This window comes from Fusarium sambucinum, chromosome III (assembly GCF_050947815.1).
Source record: "Fusarium sambucinum isolate potato_lamoka chromosome III, whole genome shotgun sequence".
Classification (NCBI taxonomy): Eukaryota; Fungi; Ascomycota; class Sordariomycetes; order Hypocreales; family Nectriaceae; genus Fusarium; species Fusarium sambucinum.
In genome coordinates, this window is record NC_139292.1 from 7382846 (window position 1) to 7396496 (window position 13651).

The 13651-nt window shown below is 45.0% G+C and overlaps 2 protein-coding genes across 2 annotated transcripts; one reads left to right on the forward strand and one right to left on the reverse strand.

Moving 5' to 3' along the window:
- Positions 1–4801: 4801 nt before the first annotated feature.
- On the reverse strand, positions 4802–8507 carry FSST1_012641 (DEAD/DEAH box helicase; the record flags this gene model as incomplete). The annotated part of the gene is made up of 13 exons (XM_083235884.1): positions 4802–4822; positions 4874–4972; positions 5019–5121; positions 5178–5225; positions 5287–5472; positions 5522–5777; positions 5949–6410; positions 6461–6654; positions 6703–6733; positions 6785–6993; positions 7045–7152; positions 7205–7770; positions 7818–8507. The coding sequence occupies 13 exons, from the start codon at positions 8505–8507 to the stop codon at positions 4802–4804; spliced, it is 2973 nt and encodes a 990-aa protein (XP_083082337.1).
- A 447-nt stretch (positions 8508–8954) lies between these two features.
- Positions 8955–12983, forward strand: FSST1_012642 (ATP-binding protein; the record flags this gene model as incomplete). The annotated part of the gene is made up of 8 exons (XM_083235885.1): positions 8955–9450; positions 9501–10511; positions 10571–10682; positions 10736–10990; positions 11039–11490; positions 11542–12115; positions 12304–12736; positions 12786–12983. The coding sequence occupies 8 exons, from the start codon at positions 8955–8957 to the stop codon at positions 12981–12983; spliced, it is 3531 nt and encodes a 1176-aa protein (XP_083082338.1).
- Positions 12984–13651: the final 668 nt, after the last annotated feature.

Genomic DNA, 13651 nt, shown 5'->3' on the forward strand with positions numbered 1-13651 from the left:
AGATAACTTTATCTTCCACTGCTCTATGAGACTAGTTATATCGGTAGGCTAGACGGCTTTCCCTATTCTGTTATGCAGGCCTGTATCGTTTTGGGCAAGGTATAATATCTAGCACTAAGCGCCGGCCATTGATACCTCTTACGATAATCTTCTCCTCTGCATAGTGTTTAATAGCTTGAATTCTTCGTAACTATAGATAGCCTACCAGTAGATCCTAGTTACTGTTGCTATCGATTAAGTATACCGTGATTATAGTTAGAACATTTCTAATGATTAGTTCCAAGAGTGCAAACTGATTAATATAAATAATCTTATTGTTGGCCAGTCTGATGGGTTCCCTCTCTGTGAGGTTAAGTAGGCGTAGTCCGTTGTTTAATAAGAAACTCCTGTTCACTAAGTTCACTCCCGATCCGCTATCCAAGAGTATTACCTTAGTGCAATATCCTCCCAGATGTCTAGTGATGTAGCCCAGCGTGGTGGCTATTGCTTCCTTAGGTAGGCCGCTATCTGGATGGATAGCCAAGCATCTAGAATCCGCTTCTTGTACCAAGTTGTAATACTATACCTCTGTCGACGCCAGTGTTTTAACTAGTTCCTTGTTTATCTCTATTTCTATAATTTTCTTAAATAGCGCTAGGAAGTTTACTAACTTTTCCTCATATCGGGAGCCCTTTAGCTTTCGGCGGCACTGTATAAGCCGCGATAGCTGTTGTCGAATAGATGGTGCAATTTAGAGTAGTTCTAATATGCTTAAGGTAATTGGAGTATCTTTTAGGTGGTGCCTGATCTTAAATATTGGAATGTTGTATTATTCTGTTGCTTGAATCTTGTCTAGCAGGTACCGTGGCTTCTTGGTAGACTCTGAACTCTGCTTCCCAGGATTACTCTGCTGGGCTTGGGCCATTTGTTTGTCGATGTGAGGTTTCAACTTAGGCTAGAGTCTGGCGAACTCAGTATCTATTATTTCCCCGGGTGTCTTGACATCCATATTCTCTGGGACTGGCACCGTAACCTTATCCTCTTCCTGCAGTTCAACCACCTGAGGACCTGGAGGAGGTAAGGAATTATTTTGACGCAGAGTTGCATAAACCTAGTCAGGATGGCTAGCGACTGCCTCTGCTAGCCCTCTCAATCTCTCATTGTTGATTATGCTGTCCTTATTACTATGAGTACTCTTCCTGATTCCTGCAGCAGGTGGATTCTATGGGTAAGACTTTGCTATCCTACGGGTTGCAGCTCTGACCTCCAGTAGATGCCAAGGTTTATTGGTGTTAGGCCAAGGCTAAGCAACACTCCGCTCTAGATGCCAGGGTTTAGGAAGCGTTATATCAGGGCGCTATGGTTGGTTAAAGTTGGCGTTAGGTTGAAAGGGCCCTATAAGGGCGCGTCTATCCGTGGAAGCCAGCGATGTTATTCCGTGCTTGTGCTGAAGATCTGGTGTTGCCATGAAACTGGCCGGAGGTCTAGGTAATTTAAAACTTAGGACAGTTTTAATAGCAGCCAGAGGCTCCGCCTGAAGTGTTCGTGCTCATTTACCTATAAGTTATTCTTAGTGCTCTCGGAAGTAGTTAGAGTTCGCTGCTTAGCGCTCTCTGTTCTTGGCCACGGGGCAGTCGGAACTTTTATGACCCCACTTAGTATAATTGAAACACCACCAGAATCGTTTATCTCGTAGATTACCCTGATCCCTGAAGTTGCCGTCTCATATCCTACTGCAAACTGGATTATAGGAATTGTTCTGCTATATATTCTGATTGTTCTGGGCTAAGTTCCTAGCCTAGCGGTTTCTACCTGGCTTATCGAAAGATAGGTTCTGAGCATTATTCTGTTTCTCTGCCATCGTCTCGGTAAACTTTAGCTAAGTCTTAGCGAGCTTTGAGAGCAGTTGCTCTATTTTCTTGTATTTAGTGAATTTGGAACTCTGTAGTAGAGGTAAGTGCTCCTTAGTGCCAGGTTATTTCAGAACTTCGTCGGAACTGCTATGGCAGTCCTAGATCATTCGGTAGAGTTAGTTAAAGGTAAGTTCTGGTGCAGTATTACTATTATCCTAGAGTCCTGCAGCAAAGAGACGATCTTGAATATGCTCTTGCAGGCGTTTATCTTGGTGCTCGTCTATTATTCGGTGAATTGCGTTTATAAGCAGAATAGATCGGTAAGTTAGTAGAATTCGGTGGTATAAGCTTTATATCCGCTGAATGAAGTCTTAGAGTGTCTTGCGAGGCATCTGTCCAAGTTGGTGTGCCTCGGCGATTAGCGAACTGTTATATTGTACTGAAATGTTCTGGTACTTTTCTTTGAATAGGATTGCGATCTCCTTAAAAGTTTTATTGCTTAGCCGTTCCTCCTTAAACTAGTATAGTGTAGCGCCGGCAAGGCCCTGCTGGAAAGCTTGCTTAAGAAACTTATTTTTTAGTTTGTTATCCTGCTTATTATTTTCCATGAGATTAGGATTCTCTTGCTGGATTTTCTTTCTGATGTAGGTAACGAAAACGTGTGACTTGCAATTACCAGGTTTTCCGGAGAAGATAATCTCACTCCTGCGGCCGCTTATAGTGAACTTAGGGCGGGGAAGTTTAGGGCTTAGATCAAGTTATGCAAGTTCTAAGGTTAACGAATGTTCGCTAACAGATGGCGGGATAGACGGTGGCAGCAAAGAGTTGAAGAATGATTGTGGTTTAAGTGATAGAGTTCCCGGTGCTTGTGGAATAAATAGGGAAGACTTAGAAGATAGGATCTTAGGGCTAGGTAATCTTGGTGTAAAGAAGCAGGGAGAGTTCACAGCAGACCCAAAGGGCAATAAAGTTTGGCTGGCAGTATAGTTAAGGTGATCTTTACTTATAAAGACCCAGTCTGCGGACTCTACTTACTGCGTCCAGATGATTGCTGATGGGATGGGAGATAGGAATAAGTCGTGCTCTCCGGTGTGATGATAGTGTAGGATAATAATGATGGAGAGTTAGGGGGGCGGGGTTAAGGTTTATTTTGACTGTCTCTGCCACTAGGGTATAACTTCCTCGGTGGCTTTGTTAAAGTATGGTAATTGCGCTACTGTATATACCGAATACGAACTCTAAGTGGTAGTGTTCTGTTTACTTGTGCCTTCCCGAGCGTAAAGTTACCACTGACCAGGCCAGTGTAACTTCCTAGTAACCGGAGTAAATAATCTAAAGTAAGAACTTATCTAGGCATAACTTCTCTGAAAATGTATCTTAGTGGCCTCTAAGAAGTATCTCTGCTGGGCTTGTGTCTACCTGGTATTATAGTGTAAGTTGGTGAAGTTCAGTGGTATAGAAAATCAAAGTTTCTGGCGCTTATTTATAGTCTAGGTGCCAAATCCGATTTTTTTAAAGTTAGGACTTTTAAAATCGATTCTAGGTATATCTAGGAGCTGGAGTTGGCTACCGTTTTCCATGGACTTCGACTGTGACTTAGTATCCACTCTTTAGGGTCTTAAAATTTTGGAATTTTAAGTTTAAGTTCCTAGGTATCTAGCGTATTGTCTTGCTATCTAGCTTAGTCTAGCCAAAGTACTAGGTTTTAATCTGAGGCCAGCTTAGCAGACACCAGGTCAGCATATCCCACGGCCAGCGAGGTCCAGAGTTTCTAGGTTTAAGTTTTATTTACCAGTTTGAGTTTTATTCTAGACTTCTGAATTTTTAGAATTTTTAAAATTTTAAATTTTTATATAAGTATTAGAATAGTGGCTCAGATGCCAATGTCTAGTCCTATCCAGATAGTGCCAGAAATAGACCTAATTTCTCAACTTTAAGTATCTATAGGAGTATAGGATTTCCAGCTAGGCTAACTTGGTCTATAAGGGGTTTGTCCAGTTCTACGTTCCAGTTTCTAGGGGCTTCAGTGTGATTTTATAGCCAGTATCCAGTTTCCATTAATCTTAGCCAGGCCTGCTAGCAAGTTCAGTATCCGGTGTTATAGCCGCTCTAGGAAGTTCTACGGTGTTTAGTATGGTATGTCCAGCCAGACTCCAGGTTTTACTAATCTGCCAGTGTATCCCAGGGGCCGTGGCGTCTAGTAGGCAGCGGGTATCTAGTTCGCCATGCTATTTACCCGGTTTGCCTTTCTCAGTAATTGGTTTGTTTCTAAGAGTTCCTGTTTCTAGCCAGCGTATTATTGTGAGATTCTGGGGGGTTGTGGTTCTAGTTTGGTGTTATTGTTTTAGGTGCGCGTACTTCCTGCTTACTCTGGAGTCCCGCGGTACTCTAAGTTATCCGTATTGCGATACGGGGAGTTTATTTCTCGTGCCGCCTTAGCAGGTTACAGAGATGAGGTTTCTAATTCTTTGTAGCTCGCGAGCTATGCAGCTGAACTCGGTGTTCAGGTTTTCGGTTTCCGCCGCAGCATATTCTTTGGGTGATGCGTCACTAGCTTCTAGCCCTGCGGTGCTGAAGTTTTGGGAGAAGAGAGTTTGGATATATGCCTTGATACGCAGAAGAAATCCAGTAGTTCAGTCTTGAAAGATATTTAAAGTAGTCCCAGTCTTATTACCATGAAAATGCAAAGGTTACATGCGTACACGAAGGTTGTTAATTAGGCTAAGTTGTTACGGCAGGGCACACAGCGGAAAGCGCTGTGTTAAGCCCTCTAAAGTGATGACTAAGGTGGTAGGGGAAATCCCCCGTAACACCCCTAGACCTCGCTGTAGTATAACACTTATCTCGATTGGTTCCATAGAGCCGTCCCCACATTCTTTACAATTCCAACACCAACCTTAAAACTTGCAAATTCCCTTTTTCGAATCTTAAGGACCCGTATGTGTTAAAAAATCCATCAAGTAAGTCCGTTATAACAGAGATGATAATGCCTGTTGTTTATTAGTAAATAGGCTTCTAGACACAATCCGTTGACGACAAACCTGTAGCCTTCCCAGGTTCTCAGTCTTATAGCCATCCTCATCGGGCGAGAGTAACAGTCCTGCCAAATGTTTTTTATCTTCTTGCATCTGGATTACACGCTGTTTTATTGTCAGAAATGCCTTGTATAACTTTCAATTTACGTACATGTTCGAATGAGTCGCGCATAAAGAATCGTACGGTGGTGACCTCTTGTGTCTGTCCAATACGATGAATACGCGCAAGGGCTTGCTCTTCGGTGGTCGGATTCCTAATTTGTTAGTCTAGTAACTTTTTTGTGTTTCTGTATCGAAAGGGTGAATATACCAGTGAGGTTCAATGAGATAGGCTCTAGTAGCTTCCGTCAGGGTCAGACTGGACAGGATTAGTAGTCTCGATCTCTAACGAAATAAGGGGCTGATGGGGAATCACGTACCCAGCCGCACCGCAAGACAATGTCAAGAGCATAACACGGATGGATGGGTCAGTCCTGAATTTGTCCACAACGTTCTGTCGACTCTTTGGTGGCACCGTGCCATCGAACCGGACACTTGAGATGGAGGACTGTGCTAAGCCAGCTTCGATGATATCAAGCGTTAGTCTCCAGGTTGAGAAAACAACACTATGAGTTATTAGGATCCATTATTGACTAAGATACAGGGAATTGTTACCATTTTTCGGATGATGGTAGATCACTGATATCTGTGATCAGAGCTTTCACCTTGGAGGGCAGGGTGATGTTCGTCTGCGGCTGCATATCAGACAAAGTCGCGTCGAGAGATTCGCCACTCATCGAGATTCGGGCCACGGCACAACCCCCTTTGTGGCCGCAATCGACATTCTGTCCAGACCTCTGTACGCACTCAGGACAGACAAAAGTAAGGCAACTGAAAAACAGAGGATTATGAGAGGCAGTGGTTGTGTTGTCTGAGACTGTCTCAGTAATGTCCAATACAGACGAACACCGTAAACAAGTCATGGAAACCATCTCTCGCTGCATATTGAAGGCAGTCTGGGCAGCTCCCGTCCATTCGTCGGCTCCTGGAATGTTTTAAATGAACTTATTATGCCTCGTGTGGTAATGAAGTCCAATGTTACAGATGAGCCGTAATGCCTCGATTCGCTGTAGGATATGGACATAACCGCCTGGTTTAAGGGAATCTGAATCCTTGTTCATGGCTTCGTTTATACTGATCCTAGTATCTTCGCGCAAATTGTCGTATAAAGTTTGTTCTTCCGGGCTGAAATTGACAGGGCATTGCAGATCTTGCCTGGGAGGAAGACTGATCGTGCTTTTGTCACGTCGGAGTATGAGACACTTTGAAAGACGCTTCAGTCTTTTGATGGCTTCCTGGTACTCGCCAATCTTCCACAGACGAGAGATATCGGCTTCAAAACATCTCCGATCTGTATATGGATGGACTCTGATAAACTTGAACAGACTGGCGAGGTCGCTGAGACGGTTTTGGACAAGGGTACCAGTGACGGCCCAACGAGACCTTGACTCCAACGCGCAGATGGCTTGAGACATTCGCGAGTTGCCATTTCGGATAATGTGTGCTGCAATTGTTAGTGGGAGCATACGTTGATATTGAGTCTAATGAACTTACCTTCATCGAGGATGATCCTTTTCCAGCAAACAGAGAATAGGACAGATTCTTTCCCCTTGTTTAGGGAGTCCCACTCAGATGAAACGGTGTGGTATGTCGTCAAGACGATATGAGTTGTATCCAGCTTGCTGAGGGCTAGTTTTCGACCTTTCTGGTGATATAGGTGGCAAGTCAAGCCGTCCTCCATGACGTGCCTACTAAAATGTTAGTCCTAGGTACTCAGATGGAGCGTTAGCACGTACGCAGGAAGCTGTTCCTCCCAAGTCCCTATCACTAGGAAATGTCAGTCTAATTGCATTCGTGTGGATGGTAACTCGGACTCACAAGACGGTGGCACAACAATCAGAGTAGTTGGTACAGTTTGATCAAACTCCTCGCCACTATTGTCATTTCGGTTCTGGTTGTCCATGTCTGTTGCCACCAATGCTATCATAGTCAAAGTCTTTCCGAGTCCCATAGGGTCTGCGACAATGCCTCCGTAACATTGAGGCGGTTCTTCTACCTGGGAAGCACCGGAGACACGGTTCAAGAAGCTACAAGATAGGTCAACGAATCAGTAGTGTAAATGGATGGTTTGAACTCACTGCCTTCCTTGATTAGTATCTCTAACCTCCCAGATATCTGGATCTTGGCCAGAGAACGCCCATCCTTGTTCACGGCGGACCATGAACGTTAAGGCTTGCTTCTGATGCCTAGTCTTTCTTCAGTTTCGCGAGTAAGTACAAGACTAGATGAACTACTCACCGTTTCAGGTCCCGCTTGATGACCGAGGGCTGGGGAGCTTCCTCGAGGTTCTCATGGCTGCATAGTTCGTCTAGTAGGTCAGATTGTTGAGCAACGGACTCCAACTCTAGAGACCTTGAGCTCTGTGAAACGACATCAGACAGTAGCGGACAACTAGAAATATCATCTGTTGAAAGTCGGTGGGGATTACAGTATCTGACGTCGAGGTGGCATTCTCGAGGATCTTGTAAGTACACCTGGTAATGCTCAAACCACTTTCCCAACTCTTCAAAAATCTCCACAGGGCCATAAACTGAGATGTTCAAGTTGCATGGGATTGTTGAACCTCGTGGTGATTTGGCGTCCGCAGCATGAAAACCACCAAGGATGCACGAGACGTGAAGTTCAAGACATGTCTCGTTGAGGAGGTCTTGTATCATCTGACTATACTCCGGTGGTATCTGTCCGGACATGTTGGCTAAGTCCTTGCCAGAGAAGCGAGTCGAACTCTGTAGCTCGACAGGGAATGATGTCAGTAAACTCTGAGTTGTTCCTCCATGATCACACTTGGCAGCGATAGACGGGATCTATGGAGTCAATATTTTTGCGATGAACGTCATAACCTGTTACTCACCATTCCAAAGCATACAACCTCACCAACTCCTGCATCCTGATATGGCAGTGCCGAAGAAGAATCAATGCATATTGTCGCATTGTGATACAGATCGTCATGATACGGAAGTGGTTGTGATGGTGTATCTCCCATAAGGGGCTCTGGCCATTGTTGGAAGCCAGTAGTCGGCTGATCCGTGAGATTCCCATAGAGAGGAAACTGCTGGTATGATGGTTCGAACATTGGCACTTGTGTTTGCAATGGTATATGTGTTTGCAATGGTATATGTGTTTGCAATGGCAGTTGTATTTGTAATGGCTCATGTGTTTGCAAAAGAGCATGGGAGTGAAGAGGAACGTTAGAGTACGAAGGCCATTGTGTGACCAAATCATGAGGACAGGAAAATCTCGGCTCGATTCCAATAGTATTTTGTTGGTTGTAAGGGTAACCGTTCCAGCTACCCATGTGGTAATTCATCACATTATGGACTGGCGTAGCATTTTCCGAATACTCGTTCCATGCAGTTTGAACATTACCGTATGGGTTCCACTCATGATGTTGTTGAGCTGTCGCCGCTGGTAATCTTTGAAATTGGGCCTCAGACTGACTCCAAGTTGTTGGATATTGAGGATCGCTTCTTTGGACTTGCTCCTCACCATGGTCTAATCGTCGCCGCTTGGGCCATTGGCTCATACTTGGATCCAGCACCATCTGTGGCAAGCAAGTCAAAGTACGGGAGACGCTACGCAATAGTGGGCACAGGAAGACATACAAAAGAAATGAAGTGACGGATTGAAAGGAAGGTAGGTTTTGTAGCCTTTGCAATAAAAAAGGGAAATTTTCAGGCTCAGCCGACTCTGAGACAACGCCTCACCGCCCAAAATAAGGCTCTCAGGTTCGCTATCTGCCTTGCGCATAGCCCTGTTGTGTTACAGTGTTATGGCGCTTAAGTGATGAATTGATTGGTGCAAATGTTGCCACATGCAGACCAACATCATCACTTCAAAAGCAATTACAGATTTGGTGGTGGCTGTGTTGTTGGTTGGCAGCCTGCATATTTATGAACGAGGCCCCCTTACTTCAACATAAAGTGAGCAATCATTGTGATGTCTCCTTGCCTGACTGTCTGAGATTTGATCGTCGACAGGAACGCTCAAGATGCCACTGAACCAAACCGTGTCGGCTCTTGCCAAGAGCACGATCAAGATTGCCTACGATGAACTGGATCGCACTGTTAGTTCGGAAGACAGGCAGAATTTCTCCAAGACGGCCTTGCATGATGTCCGTGAAGCCGCACTAAGAATTGAGAACCAGCTGGCTGCTAGGCAATCTCTCCGAAACATGCGCCGCCTCATGCCATTATTCCGAGGTCTCGAACACTATTCCAAGGTGGTCGACGTGCTATGTAACGGCACCCCGTACTTACCTTGGATTTGGGCCCCTATCACTCTCATCTTGCGGATATCATCAGAGTTCGTCGAAGCCTTTGAACAGATCATCAAAGGTTATGCTAGTATTGCCGAGTCGTTGAAGCGGTTTGAGATTCTCAGCACTGCACTCATCAATGAACCTGACTTCCAGCAGACGGTGGCAGTATTTTATGCAGATATTCTCAAATTTCATAAATATGCCTACAAATTTGTTCGCCGAAGTGGTATGTTGTCTTAATTTAATTCGCTCAGTTGTTTTGTTAATAGCATTCAGGTTGGAAACTGATATTTTCCGCCTCTTGGGGGCGTTTCGAAAGGAAGTTCGGAAACATCATCGAGGATTTGAAGCATCACGGTACCCTCCTCGATCTTGAAGCCAACGCCCACGACATCTCCCAAGCCAAGAAAATGCGAGACGATATCCGCAAATGGAGAGAAGAGAGTGAAACGCGAGTTCGACAAGAGGATAACGAGCACAGTGCAAGGCAATATGGGTCCATCGTGTCTTGGCTCAAGGTTAACGATGTCGATCAACTGGCCATCGTCGATTCGATAACATCCGAAGTTGAAAAGTATCAAGGAACTTGCGGATGGATACTCAAGAACAAAAGCATCAGATCCTGGGCTGAATCAAAGCCAAACACGCCAGCATTGTGGTTGAAAGGATCGGCCGGAACTGGAAAGAGCGTCTTGTGCACCCAGCTTGTTAACTTTCTGAAAGAGACCAGGTTTGTGATCTGTCACTTTTGCACATATGTTTATGCAACCTCGACTATGCATGAACAAATATTGAAGTCGTTGCTTCTACAGATCCTTCGGAGGGATGCAGATCTGTCTGCCCATGTTTACAAGATATGTGTCATGGAAAAGAAATCACCGTCGACTCCAATTCTTGAGAACCTGCTTCAAGAACTTTTTGCAAGTATGTCAAGTGAGCCCAGTAAGGTCGAGTATGTGTGGGTCATCATAGATGGACTGGATGAATGCGATTCCGACAAACAGCTACGTTTAGTGCGACTAATCAACAGACTTACTTCTAAGCCTGTGGTTCCAGGAAGTACCGCCTGTAAGGTCTTGGTTTCCAGCCGTCCACCTTCAACTCCGTTAGATCGACTCATGAGGAAGCAGATTGTGTCTCTGAGTGAGGAGAAATCTGTGTTAAATGAGGCAGTTCGTCAGTATGTTGGTCAGAGACTCACATTGATGGACATGAAGCTTCGTCAACTTAACTTACAACGTACCGAGGTCATGGAAATCCAGGACTTAATCGTGACAAAGTCTGATGGTAAGTAACTATTGATTCCCATGCACAATATTTCTATAACACCACCTCACCTTTGCAAGGAATGTTTCTCTACGCTCGACTTGTCATGGATTATATCTCAAGTAACCTCTTCTTCGGTCGTCACGAGATCAAAGAATCGGTGAATCAGTTCCCAAGGAAACTCAGTGATTTGTATGATAAAGTGTATCTCTATTTATGATACCATTTACTAACAATATTACTAGCTACCAGAGAATCTTGACCCAAGTATTGGCCCGGCTGGATCATCGCTCAGAGGACCGGATAAGGTGCATCCTAGGGTGGATTGCATTTGCTAAGAGGCCACTACGCAAAGCAGAGCTTATTTCTGCCATCACGTTTAGTTCTGGTGGCCACGAGGTCCATGATTTGGTGCCTGCTTATGTAATTGACACAGTTGGCACACTTATTGAAGAAAGGAGGGATTCAACCCTGGCTTTCATTCACAATTCTGTGAAAGAGTAAGTAGACCGAGCCTAAATATAGAATTCCTATTGACTGTGGGATAGGTTTCTTCAAACCTCCTCGCAACCCATAGTCCTTGAAGAGAGACAGTCCCTTGAGGAGCACGGAGTAGCTACTGTAGCTTGCCTTCTCTCGGGGCTCACATACTTCGACCATACATACCCAGAACATGATAAGATTCTCCGGGTAGCTAAAGGATTTCACGGATTCCACGTTTATGCCACAGAGTTCTGGACTGAGTATCTGTTATCATGTGTCAGTTCGAGTAACGGAACCTCAGAGAATTCATCGAAAGCTTTGATCAGTCTTGGTTGTAAACTGGCGGACGAGTTGGAACGACAATACGTGACAAGTACAACGGACGACTTGACGATGAACCATGTAGATAAGAGGCTTGAGGCCCTACAACAATACCGAGTCCTTCAGAAACACGTCGACCGAGCCTTGAGATCAAGATCCCTTGAGTGCCTCGAATCCAGAGTGTTGCAAGTCCATGGTGAGATCACTGCCCAATATCCTTTCAACATTGTACTCACCATGTGATGAGATAACGAAGGAGAACAGCCGAGTTCGACAACACGGCTCGTTTATGATAACGTCGAGATATTACTGGCATCGTACCAGGAGCTGGTTAAGTTCTCGCTTGGCGAAACCTATTACCACGGCCTATCTTCCGACGAATTGGAATCATTCAAAGCCAATTTCGGAACTGCCGCTTTCACTTGCCGGCTGGCTTCATGCTCATACGCAACAATTGGCTTCCACACTGTTGATCTTCTCAAGGAACATGAACGTGAGCACATTCGAAGATTCCAATGTGCGGTTCCTGGATGCCGATATCCCATTTTTCCGTCGAAATCAGCTCTCGCAAGTCATATGAGGACGGAACATACTACGTCTGTGGCTTCAAAGCCAAAACTCAGACACATGCTCGTTTCGAAGATGAATAATTCGAACCTTTCTCAAGATCCTCATCGTGAGGCATCAACCAATCGAGAGGAACTCCGGGCTTCTCAGACTTACTCAGAACAGCCATTCGTTAGGAATAATTCGATGGACGTGCCTAAAGAGATTTCCTGGCAGGTTCTCCAAATTCCCCGCGATATAAACAAATGGAATCAGTATATAGACCCCTCAGACCTAATGTGACAAAGCCAAATCAACAGCCTCAGAAAGATGAAAAGGGGCAAGGGCAATTGTCACCTCAGCAGTCGAAGCCGATTGTTGAGAGCGATGTTAATCATGATGATCAGATACCTGGCGAACCTAGTTTCCATATTATACAAACAGCGAACCTACAGATGCCCAGCGCTTGCACCCAGAAAGACTTTCGCCACATTGACACCATCCTCGGCCAGATGCAAGACACAATCTACGAGAACGCCAGACATACCACTGCCAGCGGCCACATCCACCACTCTGAAGGTAGCTACAACGTGTATCGCAACAGTGTCATCGGAGCCGGCCATAACAACATAGCGGGCGAGACACAATCTAGAGAGCGGGCAGAACTTCAAACCTCGGATGAGATCATGAAACATCTCGAGCAGATTGTCCAGGAGATGATGCGGCAACCAAATTATGGAGGCATTAGAAATCTCCCCTTGACAAAGCAAGAGCATACCGTGTTTGCTACCAAGATTCAAAAATTGGCAATAGATATGAGCAAGATTGGTCGTGGTTTGAGCAAGTGGTATAACATAACTCGTGATGATGCACGTGCTAAAGTTTTCTTCCAAATGGTATGTTGTATTCATTATCCTATCTGCTAGTAATTACTAAGTGTTTTAGCGGATGAGGTTCTTGGGGCAGTTTGCCGACGGTGACAAGATGAGTATACTTAAAGACACGTTTACGATTTCATTGTCGGAGCTGGAACTGGATCGCAATATACTCGAGGGAATGGCAAAAGATTTAGTCACGGACGAAGTCGATAAAGGTAGTATCCGGATCCCTTCCATGATTGTCAAGCGGCCAGATGATGGGTGATGGTAGAGAAAGTCCTTCCGCAACGCGGAGCGACAATAAAGTAGCAGAATGAATGGCATGGCATATCCACGCAGATCTTCGCTTATAACGTTGACTTAGTTCTACCTCAATCACATACGACCATACCTATTAGAAAATACGGGATCCCGTCCGCTCTCCCATAGTCAAGCTAGTAAGGGGCGGATTAGTAGTTGGGTCGGTGACGACCAGCGAATCCCCGCTGTTGTATGTTTTTTGCCTTTCATACCTTTTTTTCCTGCTGCTCTGCGAGAACCTTATTTCAGCCCAGATAAGGCTAATGAGCCCATTAATGCAAAAACCAAACATAAGCATTAGAGATCTCTTTAAATCAATTTTGCTGATTGTGATATTTTGTACAAGTTCATGGAACAGAAATCTTGTTGAACGATTGAACAATAAATGGTCTTCGAGCGAGCTGGGCCTTCTTTTTGGAATACTCCCGTCGTCATCGGACAATTATTTGCTCATGGGGCTCGTGGCTGAAACAATCTGATTGGGGAACGGAAACGATGACATCGAAAGCCACGCGCAACGGGAAGCGCGTTGTTTTCCACAGACATGAATCGTCGGAGTAGAGATTGGGGCAGACGGCCAACTGAAAGGTCGCCGTATGGTCGCAAACCATTGGGAGATGTTTCTTCAAGCAA